Source organism: Stegodyphus dumicola, chromosome 4 (genome assembly GCF_044657685.1).
Source record: "Stegodyphus dumicola isolate Sdum_Otavi_A_Nest chromosome 4, ASM4465768v1".
Lineage (NCBI taxonomy): Eukaryota > Metazoa > Arthropoda > Arachnida > Araneae > Eresidae > Stegodyphus > Stegodyphus dumicola.
Window position 1 is genome coordinate 97,728,100 of NC_140771.1, and position 19,148 is coordinate 97,747,247.

Below are 19,148 nucleotides of genomic sequence, written 5' to 3' on the forward strand. Positions count from 1 at the left end.
TTCGCTCCTGAAGAAGAAGCACTATCTGCGTGTCTCATCACCCTATAAAATCGATAAATGTTTGTTCAAAATTTACACCAGGAATCTTTTGTTGTGTTGCGAGTTTTCAATTGTACTTATTTACTAATTGAACCAGTAAATATTTAGGTACTTTATTTAAATTGAAATTGTAAAGAGTGTAGTAGCTATATATTTTAAAGTTAAAATATTTAGCTCTATATATTTTTCAATGGTTCAATTTTTTCTCCTATCATAGGTAGGGAACGTTTCTTTTCCGAACATCTGGATGAAAACGACATCTTTGTGAACTCTACGATAACCGAGATGTCTTTCGCGCTGCTGGGGTTTTGTTTGCTGGGTGATAAAAGGAAAATTTAATTTGCGTCCTGGTTCTCTTTTCTTTGTGAATGCTGCAAGTGTTGAGTAAATGAGTTTCTTTTGGGCGGATGAGCGTCCGTAGATTTCATTTTAAGGGCAGAATAATTTTTATTTTAATAATTTTTATTTTTTCTCTCTCCTTTGAGGTTACTCAAATATAACCAGCTCAGGTCTTTGTACAACATCTCTATTTCTATTTACCGAAGGGACTGTTAATTCTATCAACGAATAAAAAGAGAAATTCTCGGGTTCGTCAAGTTTAATTTTATATGTAATTTTTCTGCCTATAGTTTTTCGTGGGTGGAGAAATCGAGTTTTCTTTGGATCCTGTAAGGGTGTTTAAAGGTGACAGTTTTCAGTTTTGAGAATGTGAAACGCATGTAAAGAGATCGTGGGAGGTTTGCCCGGCTGCAAGCTGCTTGCGTAAGCGGGCTTGGGTTGCGTTATCTTTGCTAATATAGAGCTTTTTTCTTCAGCTGATGATTAAAACTTTAAAGCGCACTTTACTCAGAACATTAAGAGATTTTTCATCTTCACTGGAATTTCTAGAAAATCTCTTCCTAACTAGAAAAATGAACATTCCCGAAGTGACTATTCTTGGAAAATAGACATTTTCCTTGCCGAGGCTCCTCTTAATTGAAGGCCCGCTTTACTACCAGCGTTCCGCTCGTGGGACAACGAAGTCATCCTTGTGTCGTCGCTCGTGCAGTTCTCGTCGTACCTGTGTTCACCTAAATCACCTGTGTGACACCGTGTTCATTTATGTTTCTCCATTACTTCAGAATTATTGATTTCTGGGCTTCTCCATTTATGTTTTCTGCACAAGATGTCATTTTTCTTGAACTCATGTTTGGGCTGCTTGGTGATAAGACTAATTCAGGAGCTCTATAACTTGATCTTCTGAAGTCGGCGATATGCAGCAGCTTCTTGTGATGATATATTCAGGAAGTCCATCTGCGAGTTATCTTCTATTTATATTCATACCATTGTAGATATTTATAAAGTGGGAGTCATTTAAATTCATCTTGCCTAACTGGTAGAAGTGCATTTCTAATCTGATAATAGTACAAATGATTTGGACCGTAAACAGACCAGCCTTAAGGCTTTTAAGAAACATGGAGACTTAACTTGGGGTATTGTTAATATTTTTTAAGTATTAGGGTTTCATAACTCTCCCTTTAAGTAAATGTGCTAGCCACATATTTATAATTATTTTGAATGAGCTTGTGCTTTGACTTATATAGGCTTTACCCTTCCCGAGTGTTTTAAAGTGTTCTGTGTTACATTTGAATAAAAAAATGTTTGTGGCTATCTCTAGAGTTGTACTGAAATTTATGTGTTTTCAGGAAAGATAGTGCATTTAGTTTTATTTTAGTGAGATAACAGCATTTTGATGAATTTGATAATGAAATGCATTTTCACATTTTTGTATTTCGTTTTGAAAAATAATCTTTTGATTTTTGTTACTCCAAAACTGCAGGGAGAATACTTCTTTGCAGTATTGACTAAAGGAGTTTGAGCGTTGAACTGATATAATTTATTTTACTATGTTGATAATTTAGGTCATTTAGTCAAACTTTGAAATCTTAGTTTTACAATCACCAGTCTCTAGAGATTCAGATATTTTATGAGTTTTTGCTTGTTTGACTTTTCTTTTTGTCCGACACCAAAGAAAGAAGTTAAGCAAATCAGTTTGACAGTAGTTTAAAATAATTAATACTAAAAATTTTCTACACGTAACGTTTTTCATGTAAAGATATTTATTTTATCATGTGGCAATGATTTTAGAAAAGCATTTTTAATCATTAAATATTTGGAAACGTTAGAACACTATGTAACAAAATATATAAAAGTATTATATGTTTTATAATATCTGGTATGTAACGTTTCATAATCAGCGAAAATATAGTATTGTTTATAAAAATAGCAAGTTGCTAACTATATGAAGATATAAATAAAATTTTCAAAGACTAATTATTAAATTAACTAACACATAATCAAAATTTTTACTAAACATTAACTGCCATAATATTATTCTTGATAAATATTTACAGATAGAACTAAGATTAAAATTTCTTAGATAAATCTAAAATAACCTAAAATTACACATATATCGGCTAAATTAGTTTCTGATAATCATTCAATTATTTACATTTCAGTATATTTGGCATCATAATATATCAGCCTTTGTAGTATTAAATGTCGGCATTTTCTTGTACTAAAAAAAGTAAGCTTTTCATTGCACAGAAAGGGAAAATACAGAAATTAAAATTTAACATTGAAAAGATTTTTGGTGAAAGAATGGAGCTAATTTCAAAAACTCAAAATACAATGAAACCTCTTTATCAGGTCACCCATATAATATATGAGTATGCTAACTAGGTCAAAATTTTCTGGTCAGGCAAATTCATATTTTAACAGCCTGCAACATATACTATATGTAAATTCACTTCTGAGGTACTCACTGTAGTTATCAGTTCATATTCAAAACAAATTACACATTTTTGTTCAAAAATTCTCAAAAGCAAAATTCCTACCCTCTTAAAAATCCTCTAAATCAGTCAGTATCACGTCGGCTGCGAAACTATCTCCGAGCAGCATGATTCAGTTATGAATAAGCTTGACGCAATAGCATACAACATCTGCGCTTTCGTTTGATGTTACTGTGATACTCAATAAGCCACTTTTTGTTTTTATAAGCACATAAACTAATTGTAACTGTTGTATTTTTTTTCTTTGAATTTTGAGATGCAGGAGTTCGAGGCATGCAGAATCACATTTGCGACTGCACTCCGAATCATTTACAGCTGGTCGAGAGAATTAAAATCCGTTGAATGGGTAAAAACTGACAAAAGATTAATAGATCAGAATAATCACCTGCGGAAACTTATTACTTACATTTACTGTCAACAGTCTGCGTACAAGCGACCTATCTTCCATCTTCATGCAACGATCATTAAGTACGTGAGTGGAGTCTTTCGGAATTAGTACAAATTTATTGGTTCCTCCAGAATCTTACATTCAAATGGTAAAAGCAACAGTGTCCTGATTGTTACATAAAATAATACATTCATAACTTAAAAATGACACAAATAGTGTGTGCCAAAAATCTGTGTACACTAGCAAAACCGTTTACCATAATTGATTACCATAACTAATAATTAACATTATGTAAGGTTTCCTATTCGTTTTATAACTTTTCGCATGCAAGATTGTCTCTTATAAGGTTATTTTGTTTCACTCTTCTACCATGACAGATCTGAGCACTTCTTTGGATGTTATTTCATGCTCTGCAGTTCTGCATTCGAGTAAATCCCGCAAATGCTCTATTTGGTTTAGATCTGGGGGCTGGGATTGCGCATGGAGTTGGTTTAGCACATGGTAGAACAGCCATAACCTTGTGCTTAAGGTCATTGTTCTGCTAAAAAAGATATGTACATTCACCCCGAACATTTCGGCAGTTGATCTTTAGTTTTCGTTCTCAGTATGTTTAGCTAATCAATTTTATTCATTGTTCAATCAATAAACTCCAAATTATCAAATTCAAACGCTTTCCATGCGTCCCAAAACTATAATGCGTTGTACAGGGTTTTCTCCAGACATATTTTCGTCCTTTGATGCCAAAAATACATATTTTACTTTCATCCAAAAATAGCATCTTTTTCAACAATCATGTATCTTGCTTGGCTGTTCTTTGACAAGACCATTCTCTTAGCTCTGCCTATTATAAAGATAAATAAGTTTATCTGTGAACCACGGCCATGAAAGTCATGCTTTTTCCATTCTCTTCGATTTGCGGTTAAACTCGCATTTCATGGAATCTCTCGGCACACTTCACATTACTCTTTTGAAGCTGACAGGTTCCCGAGGTGGCCAGACCTTGGTTTAGAAGTTAAAAGTCTAGTTGATTTGTAGTTCGTGATCACTTTTTGAAACGACGAACATCTCTTGTTAACATTTTCAGCAATTGTCCTAAGAGATTTCTCCCTTTTCCAAAGATCAACGATGATGTTTCTTTCAGAAATATTGATCTCTTTTTTTTTTTTTTTTTTTTTTTTTTTTTTTTTAACCTGCCATAGAATCACAAAAGCCTTCAAAATCTCAAATTTAATTTAAATCGTAGAAGAAGCTTACAATTACTTAAAAAGACATGTCTCGGTGTAATTATCTCGCAAAAAAACTTTTGTTTTTGGCGGAGGGTAATTCGACAATTATAAGGCTTATAAGACGGTAGTTCTTGTTTTAATTGATTTTTTAATATTTTTCGTCGTTTGATTTTCAGGTAAGCTTGAAGAAGCACTGAAAGCTGTGTTGATTTTCTCAAGTGAGATTTCAATAGTGATCTTAGCATAAGCACGAAAGATGAATGCCTGTATGCAGACTTTCGGTGGCAAGTGCATAGCTCTAAACAGAGCTTCGGTAAAATCGGTGGACCTAATAAAATATTTAAAAAAATCTATGAAAACATTTTTACGATGCTCAAACATAAAGCGTGTCAAATGCTTCGGCAGCACTGGCTATTTGGTTATTTGTGCAGAGAGACTGGCCAATGTTTTATGACAAGATCTGCAGATAGAGGTGTGATTCAGAATTCCGCAGTAATGACTGACGTAACTTTGATGGGATCTTCACCAATTTTTATGTTTTGATGATAGCCAACTTTCACAATCGACGAGTTAACAAGTAAGTATCGTATTTGTTAATCTAGAAGAAAAGTAAGCTACACATTACCCTAACGTAGTAGGATCTTATCTTTTCGAAGCTCCATTACAGCCCATATTGTGACGCCATCGTTTGGCCACTAAAGGCCATATTACAAGTTTGGAATCATAACTGTTCCTATTTTCCTGCTTTCTCTCATCAGTAAAAACGACCAGTTACCATGAATAATTATAAATGCAAAGAAATTGAACAGGGAACAGGGTTGAACAGGGAAAGAAGTTGTTCCTACTGTCAAGGTCTTAGAACCTTGGATTCATAATTTTTTTCTGAAATATATATATATATACCAATCTAGACATCTAAAAATACATAAAAGTAAAAATAATTAGTTGCTAATATTCTGTAGATAGGCATTAAAACAAGTGCAAAAAATAACGAAATTTGGCGACATAGCGCTGTTTGACGAATTTCAAAATTTTTAAAATGCAGGTTTCAAAATTTGGAACGTCTTCAAGCTAATCGATTCATGCGTGTGTGTGTGATTATGGCAAAGCCTCGAGGGCTATCTGCCTAAAGGGAGGGATGCCTTCGTGGAGGACTTTCTAAGGGAAACTGGCTCGTATACACGTTACACATGGGGAAAACCACGAAAACGCCCATGCAGCCAGCCCGTTCGCGGGATTCGAACCTCGGACCGAACTACCAGTGTTCAGCGACTTTACCGCTCGGCCGCTGGTGGGCCCCTAATCGATTCATGCAAATAAACTTTTTAAATAAAAGGTTTAACAGACATGAGGGGAAATTTAATCTTTGAATAATTAGGTCAGAATACAAACAATATAGAAATAATTTGACCCTGGAAACATCTGCCATATTTTAGCCGCTGAGCGCATTACAAACACTACTGCTTTACGTAATGATAAATATGCTGATTACGATTTGAATATACCAAAACAGATGAAGAGTAGTAAAAGAATGATCAAAGTAAAAATAAGTCTAATTTTCTCATCTTGCGACCACGGATCCCTTTCTGCCATATTAACACAATTTTCTTTAAAAGAGATTTTATGGCATTCTTGAATAATTTAAATTCTCGAGAAATACTATTCGGTGGGACTGACGGTCTAAAAAGGATTTCTTTTCTTTCTTAAGAGACCCCATTTAAATAACAATAGTGTAGTATTTCCAATGATATCTAGTTATAGTCATTAATGCGATTTAATTTATAATATATCTACTTCATAATTTTAGGAATATTGGCAACTTTTTTGCTGTTATTAAAAGTTAATTCTAACATGTGTAACTAATACAGAAACGTTTTGATTGTTATGACGCTTAACAATTTATTTATTTTCTTTAATTTTGTAATATTTTTAATGGAAAACTCTTTTTTGTAGCATTAAACTATAGCATTTTGTTTCCCGTTTAGAAGATATTTTCTCTTCAGTTTATTTATAGATCCTCAAAGTTGTCATTGTCTGATAAATCCTGTAGTAAAAATTTAAAAATAATCAATCGGTACAATTTTATTTAATAAGCATAAAAATCACTTTTAAAAGAACACAGACTTTCGGATTAAAAGAACAACTTCTATAAGAAAGTTATTGTTGGAACTATTCATAAATTAAGTTGGAACTACTATTACAATTTTTAGAGCTCCTACCATTTTATCCACAGTTAAACTATATATTCTTCTATGAAATCTACAATAATTAATTTTCTTTTTATCTGTATTTTTAATTTAATATGTACTTTTAAGTTTTTAATATGAATTACATTAAAATTTAAAATTCCTACTAAGCATTTTTCTATAGTTTTATCTCGATCGTATGAAGAACTAACTTTTAATAAAATTTTATAATACTTCTTTTATCTTCAATTTCCTAGAAGATAATCGAAAACAAAGTTAATGTTTAAATTTTAATTTATAGTCTTAGTAGCGGTGGCATATAGTTTTTATCTTAAACTTATGCCTTTTAATTTCTTTACTTTAGGATTTATATATATTACTTTTCTAACATGCATTTACCTACAATACTGTATAATATTTTGTATTGAAATGTTTAAAATCATCATATTATATAATACACACCAGGGCCGGATTTACGTACAAGCTATAGCTGAGGGCCCCCCACTTCTTGAGGGCCCCCAAAAATTAAAATATAGTATAAATAGTAATAAAATATATTATATCAGATAGCTTGCGGCCTTATCAAGTCTAAATCTGGCTCTGATACTCACATTCTAGTTTCTATCTTACCTGCCAAGGCCAACGTCCAAAGTAAGCGCTCTGGCCACCGACGATTCTTCCTCTAGGGCCAATTGTACGAACGCCACAGTCTAAAGAATAAGTAAAATAGCTAAATATAGAATATTAATTTAAATTAACATCAATGTTTTCTCCCTTAATAATGAAAAATTATTTAACTTCTGCCAACGAATGTGATGCAGAAAGTACACAGTTCTCTCAAAGCATTTAAATACACCACGATGTTCAATTATTTAAAGTAGTGTTAGCGTTATTTTGAAATATGTTGAATGTGTTTATTAATTTATAATATTACCTACTTTTGCAGAATTTCAAATAAAATGTTAGAAATGTTTAACGCAGAAGATAATTCGAATTTTTTTATATATTTCCAAGAAAATAAATACCAAAATATAAATTTTATGAACAAAAATATTAATTAAGAATACATCCGTAATAATACACTCACTGCTAAAAATATTATACAAAGAAATACATTGAAAACAAAACTCTATACTGCAAGAAAAAATTTGGATATAAATTATAAATACTCAAATTTATTTCCTTGACATGCAACATACTATTTATACATCAAACGAATCACAGTCAATAGTATGAAAAAGGAATAAGAATAATAACATTTACTAAAATATAAATACTAAAAATAAAGAGTTACATTCGAACTTTTTAATGGAAAGTCCGGTTTAACGGACGCTTTGTGATCCATGGACATTTGAATAACGGCATCAGTATACGATAACAGATAGTAGAAAATGTCAATAACGTTTCTAAGAAGCTTGATATTTATAGATTCATGAGAGAAGAAAATGATGAATAAAAGAAACGAATCGTTCGAAGAAAGATTTATTTCAAAGAAAAAGTAAGAAATGCAGGACTTCAATATACCTAAAAAATTTCAAAAGAAAAAACAGACTTTAGTTTGCATAAATCATGTTGCCACAATGAACAAAAAAAAAAAAGCTTATGTACACTGCTGGGGATTAAAATTTCTGTGCCTTGCTGAAAAGCAATGTTTAGAACAATATTTGTTTTCTAAACAAAGTACATTATAATGGAAGGATTAAATTATTCGAATTTCAGATAATTCTAAACTGCAAATTATGAAAAATGATTGATACTAACATCAGCGTTTGATAAAAATAGCAGCTCAATTATTTAAAATGTACGGTTGGTCATGGTTTGGATGTCTCACTGACTTGGATGCCAGTTACGGATACTTCAGTCCATACAGCTTCTGTTCTAAGCTAAAGTTCGTCTACTGTACCTGGTGATGGGTGTTATCGCGCCAGTCTTTCTGCAACCATTGATCAAATGTTCACAACTGGTGAGGATCAGTCGCCTGTGTAATTGGAGAGACACAGGACAGTGTAGCAATATGCGGTCTCTCACGTTCTCATTGAAAGGTGGTTCGATGAATGTCCTAAGATATGGCGCAAACCATGGGCATTAAAAACTTGCCAAATATGAGAAATGGAAATGAACGGTATATGTACTCAATAACATCCAGTCCCATCAATCCATGTCGATGTGAAGATGAAGAATTCAAGTGCTCAAAGTTCCCCTCAGTACCTTCACACACGAGTATTGTTATCATGATACTGTATACAAAAGTTGAATTCATCAAAAAAAGACGACTTACGCGACTTTTGCATCCATGTGTTGGTTGAACGCAACATTACAAGAGCTGTTTTCCTGGGATGTACTGTCAATGGGAACTGAAGCTATGGTCGATTGGCTTATGTTCTTGTAGCATTATAGATGTCATCGTACTATATATGCAGGTATTTGTTGCTACTCTACACACCCACTTTCTTGACAGATTTTTATGTGATATGTACGATCCCTAGAAACGATGCATACAAAATGCCTACCATCTCGTGATTTGTAAGCGAAGGCTGTTTAGATTTCCCAAGTCATTTTGTCTGGTCATCCTAGAACTTTCCATTGCAAATGCTATTACAGTAATTGGATCTTGTTCAACATGAGAGGTAGTTGCACGCTGAGATAATCCCCAGCCTCGGTAGACTACGATCGTTCCGCGATCTAACTGTTAGATTTCTTGATTGGTACGCATAATAAGAAAGCAATTAATAAACCCTATTTTATAATGAAACATCGGCATTTACCTGTAAATTGTGTTGGTCATCATTTTACCTAGAAATGCTAATCATTCGTAAACCCCATGATTTTCTACTTTTCATGCATATTTTAGATTTGTTGTGCTCTTTCTTAATGGTATAAAATGGTAAAAATTTCAATAACAAGTGTATTATGTACATGCAGACAAATCTGCGTTAAAAGTCACCCCCGTTCAGTGCCGGATTTCTGCGTAGGCCTACAATGCCCCGGCCTAGGGGCCCCGGTGGCGGGATCATTACATAACATCAAAAGCTTGGCTTGCATTATCAAAACGCTTTTTCGAAAATAATATTATAATAAATATTTTTACTACATTTCGCCAAAACAGGGCGCCCATCTTATAACTTACAGCCCTGCGCACAATAAAGCTAGAATTAGGACTCTTAGTTTTCCCTCTCTCTTGTAAGCTGTGTTCTTCGCCAAAATAGCTTCGAGATGGTGGGGGAGCGCACAATTGTCAAGTGCTTAAGGGACCAGGGTCTTAAGTACGGGCCTTCCCACGCTCAACGGATACTTCTCGTTAATGAGTAAAACAGGTGAAACGAATACAATTTAACCTACAATTTACTGTACACTCACATAATGGCCAGCAAAAAGGGTTGACAAACAACTGTTCTTACAGATAGAACCTAGGACAAAATAAGAAAAGGAAGAAATTGAACAGAGAATCTTTGATCAATTTATTTTCAAAAGAAATTATGTAATTCAAAGATATAAAAGTAGCAATTATAAGGCATTAATATAACCTAAGGTCTTACAAAATAGAAATGGTACACTAATACAAGAATGCATTTGCGGAAACACAAAATTGAATTCTCAGAATTTTCTTGAGTTCCATAAAAAGCAATGTACGTTAGGAAAATAGCTCTTAGTTCAGGGATCATATCATTTTGCATTATTTCATTGAAACAGTTTGTCTTAGAACATGTCACTAAATACAGAGTTTCATTCACAGTTTTGATTGACTGTTCATTCCGGCATCAAAAATCAAAATATCAAGATTGAAAGAAAAACAACCAAAGCAATTTTTACAAGTGTGTATGTATGTCAAAGCCTCGAGGGCTATCTGCCTAAGGGAAGGGATGTCTTCGTGGAGGACTTTCAAAGGGAAACTGGCTCGTATACACGTTACACATGTGGAAAACCACGAAAACGCCCATGCAGCCAGCCCGTTCGCGGGATTCGAACCTCGGACCGAACGCAATTTTTACAAAATGTTCAACTTTTTTTAATCGGAATGACTCAAGCTGGAAAATTTAAAAATAATTGAAAGAAGAAATAGGACAATTTTAGATAATAGGGGCAAGAAAAATGAAAAACCAAGAAGAGTGATATGACAAGTACACATTTATTAAATTGTTCCCGATTATCCTTTGCCTCTGCAATGGAAAATTTATTTCTGTATGTCGAAATCTACAAATCATTCTAAGATATTGACTTCAAAAACAGCGGAATGGCTAGTTCAAAACATTTCAAGATAAAAATAACATGTCATATAGATCAATATTCAGTGAAACTATATTTAACAGGCACTCGGTCGTTAAGAGAATAAGTTTAAAATATTTAAAGGTTATATGCTGTAAGCTTATTAATTATGTTGCTTATTAACTCCAAATGGATTCGGAAATGTGTATTCTAAATCCGTTTGCAATCTGAACTATATATATATATATTAACTATACAGGGTGATTCTAAATTGTTTTTACAAATTAAAAGGGTGATACTACTCATCCAGATGAGCAATAATTAGCGTAGAACATAGGGCCGCATTCAACTCCACGACTAAACGAGACTAAAAGTTAGTTTAGTGAAAAACTCACAGAGAGTGCACAAAACGGATAAAACCGAAGACTTGGCGTTCAAGTTTTAATTCGAGCTCAGACTTTGATGGCAAACACTGAAATGCACATCTTTGGTTCACAAGGTCTCAACCTCGCAAAAGATTGCAACAAGTTAATTATCTAATCAAGGGCTGAATATTATCAACTAAATTCAACTCAGGAGGTAGGTTTTATACTACCCAAGGTAGCAGTTTTTTCCTCTTCGCCATCTTCTATCTTCTCCTCCTGCACTTACTGTACTGCGCTCATTCTACTTGAAATGCCCTTCTATGGGATACGAAAATCTGACAACCGGAACACAGCATGAACTTTTCATTCTAATCTCGGCATACAGCGAAAGTTGTAGTTAACTGATAATATTCAGCCCTCGATTAGATAATTAACTTGTTGCAATCGCTTACAAGGCTGAGACTTTGAGAAATAGATGTGTGAGAAGATGTGCGTTTGAGTGACTGCCATCAAAGTCTGAGCTTGAATTAACACCCGAACGCCAAGTTTTCGGTTTTATCTGTTTTGTGCACTCACTGAGTTTTCCGCTAAACTGATTGCGAAACTTTTGGTCTCATTCATTCGTTCTCCTAACACTGTTGAAAATTCAGGTTGTAATTCTAATATTCCTCTTTTCTGCCTCTCAGAGTGGAATGCGACCCTGCGTTTTATGGTAATTATTGTTTATCTGGGTGAGTACTATCACCCCTCTTAATCTGTAAAAGCAATTTAGAATCACCCTATATATAAATATAGTTTTGTGTATTGTTCTGCTATGGAGATCGTATTCAGAAATGTATGAACGTGTCTGTGTATGTATGCGCATATATGTGTATATGTATACTTATATATAAGCATACATACATTTCTGAGTCCTATCCTGATAACAGAACAGTACCCAATTTTGCAAAAGAATATTATGTGTTTAAATAACTAAATAATGCCTTAACGACTTCAAACGAAGATTGACAAGATGTTATGCTGAAATATAAATGCGATCTTAGAAAGCCGAATCTGATATACTAGGTAAAAACACCAAATATTTTTTTAAGTATAGAGGTTATAGTAAACTTGGTTTACAGTGGCAAGTCAAGAAGCTGTACGTGCGTGGTATACCAAATTAAAGCAAAAGACTTTGACCGAATTTGACTCAAAAACATCAAAGTTTTAAGTTTAGGTTTATTTGATTACGACAAAGCACTCGATGGCTATCTGTTTCAGAGTGGGACTTTATAAAGGGAACTGTTCACTAAACTTTATAAAGGGAAGTTTTACTGTTCATTGACAGCACTGTATCATATGAGGATACAATTCACACGAAGCATGCACAAATATTTATTAAACTCTGCATCGAGTGTCGTTGCATTAGATCAAGAAAAAATTTGAGCTTCCGAGATTCTAACATTCAGCTTTATGTTATCAGAAACTTTTTGCATATGCAAAAAGCCAGGAATCAACAAAGCCCGTAATCTTTCTGACACCAATCTCTCTAAACGCCTAAACAAATGCAAGTTTTTAAAATATCTTCCTATTCAGGTATTTTATAGAGTTATGCTATGTGATCTTCATTTTTCTGAGTGGTTGACCTATACGGTACAATATCGTATGGAATATTTTTCGCCATCTTCCTAAAATACTATGGCTAGAAACCTGCCGTCAAACTAATTCTGTGGGAAAACGTTTCAAGAAAAGTTTGCCTATTTCATTCCAACTTCTTGAATAAGATACCGAATCAGTTGCTTATGTAATAGCTTAGAATTAGCTTAGACTAAACGTAAAAATCAGTTTAAGGAAAATCAGTGATAACGATAATAAATAATCAAATTAAGGAAACTTTTAATGGGGAAATTAAATTGGCTGAATGCATCGCAGTTGATGAATAGTCGTGGACAGAAAATGAATTAAAAAACAGCGGATTTCATAAAGAAAAAATAATATAAGAAAGAAGATGTTGAAGGAAGCTAAGAAAATAGGAGACAAGTAATATTCTACATTAACAATGATGGACTGAAGTATGTTAAGGTACTTAATAATTATTTATTGAATCACAAGGACTCTTTTTCGGTCCATTAGAATCAACAAATTGAAAATACATCACAAAATGAGAGTAGCAACAAAACCTTACGAGCAAAATCAAATTATTTTGAGAATATTTTATTAATTTATGCAGCAATCTCGATGTCTGCACAATCAATACCTCATTTGTCTCTCTGCAGTTCCTGTTAAAGTCAAAAAGTAATTTTAGCACTTTTATTTTATTTATTCATTTTTCAAATTTGTTCTCTGAAAGTTATTTAGTTATAAAATCATTACTTTTATTTAACTTTTCTTGTTGTATTTGGTTGTGCTAAAATCTACATGTGCGACAAATTCATTTCAGACATTGCATTCCTCTTTGGCAAGACAGTCCATAAAAACTGACAGTTGTCTCCGTCTTGTGAGAGCCCAGTGGCGAGGAGTTGCATAAAGAAACGTGCAGTTATGTAGCCCTTTTAATTCCTTTTTATTCTTGTCAACAAACCTTTTATATGTCAATGCAGATAAAATGACGTAGGATGCGCCAGTTCTTAAAAGTAACAAAAAAAGCCAATTAAAGTTTTAAAACATAGTTCAAGAAAGGTGCAACAGCAGGACGTAAATGAAAGAAAAATTGCTGCATGTCTAAGAGGGAAGTTTAAAAAAGTCTGGATTTTACTTCCTTTTAGTTTGTTGTTTTTGTGCTTTAATTTCAGCGCCTGTGTAATTATCGTTATGGTTTGGTTTGGTTTATTTAATTATGGCAAAGCACACTAGGGCTATCTGTCTAAGGGGAGGGATGCCTTCGTGGAGGACTTTCTAAGGGAAACTGGTTCGTATGCAAGTTACACATGGGAAAAACCATGAAAACGCGCATGCAGCCAGCCCATTCGTGGGATTCGAACCTCGGACCGAGCTATCAGTGTTCAGAGACTTTAGCGCTCGGCCGCTAGTGGGCCAATTATCGTTATGTAAAAAATCGTTTAACGTGGATTAAGTTAGAAATGGCCAGTTTAGAGAGATTTGTTATAAGCAGTTACAGTTAAGATGGAAAGAGGAAATAGTCAAATTAAAATGAAACGTTAAGGAATTATTATAAATTAATATTAGTTAACTAAATTACTTTACATACTTTTTATCTTACATATATATCCATACATAAATTTACAACAAACACAATATAAAGATGTACTTTTTGGTAGGTCGAGGAATAGATCAAGCACTCAAGATCATTGCAAAAGCTCACTATTGCAACTCACATTATAAGTATTGGGACGGAAAAATTAGCTACCTTAATAGGAAAGAATCAGTGAAACTGGTAAACGGTTAAGATGCATTTCGTTGGACGTAAACGTTGTTAAAGGTTTTCATATCAAGATATCCTCAAGAATTTCAAGATGCCAGATTTTATTAAATTAATGTAACAGATTTCAGTGATGGATATAAGCAGAATAAAATTCTATGCTGCTGCTGATGTGCAATTTATAAATCACGCCGTTTTCACACATCTAAAACTATCAGTGAGCAAAACAAAGATATAAAAGGATTTCATGATTTTATTAATTTTGATCAGATTTTGTTTTTGTTTTATGTGATTACGGCACAAGCCTCGAGGACTATCTGCCTAAGGGGAGGGATACCTTGGTGGAGGACTTTCTAAGAGAAATTGGCTCGTATACACGTTACACATGGGAAAAACCACGAAAATGCCCATGCAGCCAGCCCTTTCGCTTGATTCGGACCTCGGACCGAACTACCAGTGTTCAGCGACTTTAACGCTCGGCCGCTGGTGGGCCTAATTTTGATCAGAATTCATAATTATATATTTATGTTCAAATTACATATTGCATTTAAACGAAATATTCCATTCTTAAGCTTTCAGGAAATATTTTAAAGCTCTTTATGTAACTATAAATATTAAATCCAAATGTGTAAAAATTCTCTGAAAATTAAGACCCCGATATAGTTTCTTTTTTTCAGTTTTATTTGATTTCGCAAAACACATGAGAGCTATCTCCCTAAGTGGAGAGATGGCGTACCAGTGGCCGAGTGATAAAATCGCTAAACATTGGTACTTTCTACCTGGGTTCATTTTCAAGCAAACGGGCTGGCTGCATGTGTGTTTTCGTAGTTTTTTCCCGAGTGTAACGTATGTAAGAGCCAGGTTTCCTTAGAAAATCCTCCGCGAAGCCATCCGTCCCCTTAAGATAGAACTAGTGTGCTTTGCCATAATGCGCCAAATTCTAAGAGGAAAGCTGCTTTCGCGGAAGATTTTCTATAAAGAATCTGGGACATATTCACGTTAAATTTGGGAAGACCGTGTGAACGGCCTTGCAGCCAACCTCTTCCTTGAGATTAAAATCTGGATCGAGCTATTAACGAATTTGAGGAAAAAAAACATAAGTGAACAAACATAGTATAAAGAATTCCTTCGTTTAGCATTCAATTTCGAAAGAAATGATCCAATAAGAAATCATTCGATCTTAAGCTGAGTTTTATAATCAATATTAACTTCAGCTTTCTGCAGTATGGCATATTAAATTAGAATGGCTGTTTTTAATTAATATTAGTAAGTCTCAGAATATTTTCAATTTTTTTGTATCTTGAAGTATCTAACTCAAAATACCGTAAATAAAGTACTTCCGTTTTCATTAACTATTAAATTAAGCATGACCCTTCATAAAAACATTTAAATCTCAATTCCTAAAAATGATGTTTTAAGCTATAAAATTGTAATATAGAATAAGTTGTTCTTAAGAGCTATTTTATTTTTGTATACAGGTAAATAAGAGTATTTTTAACATTCACACATTTTGTAATAAAGACGCTTTTATGATTATTTCTGATAACACGTGAGCACCTGTATCTTTCTTTATTACAGTTCTACATACCTTAAAATTAAAAACTGAGGAAAATATTCAAATCCTTGTAGTTACGAGAAAACTTACAGAATCGTGCATAGAGCATTTGAGTAACCTGGAGGTAACAACAACCTTCTCAAGTTGTAGTTTGAAACAATGTATAACTATAAACAAGAATGGTGGAAATTGAGTATAGTTAGTGTAAGAGTTTCCTTTACTTTACAAAGAATGCAAATATTTTTTACATCAAACTTACTTTTTTTAACTATAAATTTGGCTGCTTTTATTGCATGTTGAAAATGCAGCGTATAGCTTAGTTTGTCAAATATGCATATGGAAATACACATAAACTACACGTGACTAGCCTTAAAAACCTACCATTAGAGCTTATTTAAACTGATATACTGCCAAAAGGCATCGTCTATGCATGAAAACATTATTTCAAAGTAATCTTTAAGAATATCACACATTTTACAGAGTATAATTTGCCTGACAACTCCTCATACTGACGTAACAGTAATCGAATTTTAGATAAGCATTCGTCATGGTGACTTAAGTCAATATTTATTTCTTAATTTAGACAACAAAAATATGAAACACTGATTAATTTCAATTGGTGTAGACATTTATAAGCATATGAAAAGTTTTACCGAAGATAATTTCTTAGATTCCTAACATTTTATTAAATAATAGCAACTTTAGTAAAGTATTGATGCATTAAAGATATACCAAATATCTATCATTGTATTCCCATGAAAGTTTAAACGTAAACATAAGAAAAAGCTTTAAGCTTACATTTAAAGCTTACTGTTACATTACACTTGCATTACCTAAGAACACTTACCAGAATGGAACAGACAATGGGTAATGTTTTCACTGTGGATCTATTTTACATGTGTGAAACTTTATGACTTCTAGATAATAGGCAATTTTTTTATTACGCACTATAATTTTTCTGTTTTATAATGACTAGTAGTATGTAAAATCATATTTACCTTTACGATAATCCAAAGGAGGGTTCCTGATAGGCTTTTGCGTAGTGCTTGTAGTTTGTCCAATAGTAGATAAATTTCCCTGTGAATATAATGATGCTACTGTTGTTATTCCAGGTGTTTCGGACGTTTTACTAACTGATGTAATTAGTGGTCTCAAGCTTGTAGGCCTAGCCGACGATGTAGTTGACCATTGGGGTATTGGTACAGATATAGTAGTCATTTCATCTTTAGTCGATGAAGGTGTAACATTAGAATCGCTTAAAATGGTAAATGATGTCGTTCCAGGATGGAGAACGATTTGATTTGCAACATTGCTTTGAGCACTTTGAATCAAAATTGGTGGGCGGAAAGGCGAAAGCGGTCTGTTCATTTGGAAAGGATCAACTGGAAATGCAACACCCATCGGCCAGGCTCCTTGCGAAGAAGGGAAATTCGTGCCGGGACGAAATGGAAATGGAGAAAGTATGATAGGTCGCTGAGGTACAGGACGCCTAGTAGGACCAATAGAAGTCCAAGTCACTAGCTGACCACTTAGAGTACTAGCTGAAGTGGACGTTGGGGGCTTCCTTGTGGTAATAAACGGTCGCCTTGTTGTAAATGCTGGACGACTAGCTGCAGTTGGCACTGTTGTCGTAGTCGTCGTTTTCTTTGTTGTTTCCAGTCTCTCATCATCTCTGATGTTGTTGGAATCATCAAAAATGAAAGGATTATTTTGGAAATCATCGTGTAGCAAGGGATCGTAGTCGTACTGGCAGCATGTACCAAATATGAAGCCATCAACGCAAGTACCCATGAGTGTACCATTGTGGTTGATGCAATCCCATTTGAAGGTACAAATTCCTTTTCTTCCATTTGGATCAGTGCAGGATTTTTTTGAAATTTTAAGAGCTTTACCTATAATGTAATATAGCCAAGCATAAGTAGGTATAAAGTGAGATTCATAAGAAAAATATTTGCTTACCTAGGACTTCGAACAAAGCACTTTAATATAAAATCTACGTTACTGATGATTATGCCCGATTATTAATGCATTAATACTGAGATCCATAAAATCATTTTACAACAATGTTAGAACCTATATACTTGCAATAAATTTCGCATTCTTCATGTGGGTTTTATTGCAAAGCGATTAAAAAAGATTAGCAAATCTTCTTTGAAATTTGTAAACCTGTCTTGCTGAATTTTATTGCTTCTTATAATACTCAATTAATTTATTGACATCCTCATCTGGTATTTACTATTGTTGAAATTTGGGGGAAAAGAAAAAAAAATTATGTTTTTTCTAGCCAAGAGAAAAGCTTAGTTTGAACACTTCAGTAACAAACGTACGTAAGCTAACAGACTTCAGCGGATCAGTCAAAAGTCATGCGCAGGACTGCTTGACTGTGACTTCTGTTTCCTTTGTCAACAGAAAATACATGAAAACGCACATGAAATTTTTATGGAAACTAGTATTTTTTATTGTTTATTCCAACGTAGTGGACTTGTACTATTGCATCATTCGTTCAAACTAAGGACATAATGAGTGAATGGAAGAACTGCTAAATACTGGTACACAGCTTCTTAAAATGACTTTATATCGTAATACTGAAATATATTTAAATACTCTATCGTATGCATTTTAATATGAAATAATAATCGTGATTCCATAATAATGTATAGTGCAAAATATATTATGATTTTTTTTAAATTAATAAGTAATAATTATTTGATATTCAGTTGTTATTCAGATCTGTATTATAATTTAATTTAATTTTCTTTCAAACAATATATAAAAAACATCCATTAATTGTAAGTATACAATTTTATTACAGCAAAGTTAATAGTTAATATGGGTATGTGCATCGGCATGAATAACTAATTAAATAAACAAAGTGCCAACAATGCTATTTACATTTGCGACGCAATGCTTTTGTGAAGGAATTTTGTGAAAGAAATTGACTCATATTTACTTACATAACTAACGTGAAAGATATGGAAAATATCCATGCAGTCGCCC

At 33.4% G+C, this 19,148-nt stretch overlaps 1 protein-coding gene across 3 annotated transcripts in view; it reads right to left on the minus strand.

Annotated features, from left to right (window-relative positions):
• The window catches only part of LOC118188135 (uncharacterized), a 238,969-nt gene that overhangs the window by 206,778 nt on the left and 13,043 nt on the right, over nucleotides 1-19,148 (minus strand). For all 3 annotated transcript variants that reach the window (XM_085815248.1, XM_085815247.1, XM_085815245.1), the window contains exons 3-4: nucleotides 17,150-18,043; nucleotides 7,301-7,380 (exon numbers count right to left, since the gene is read on the minus strand). In XM_085815248.1, coding sequence (XP_085671374.1) covers nucleotides 7,301-7,380; nucleotides 17,150-18,043 — 974 coding nt within the window. The remainder of the gene's footprint in view (nucleotides 1-7,300; nucleotides 7,381-17,149; nucleotides 18,044-19,148) is intronic.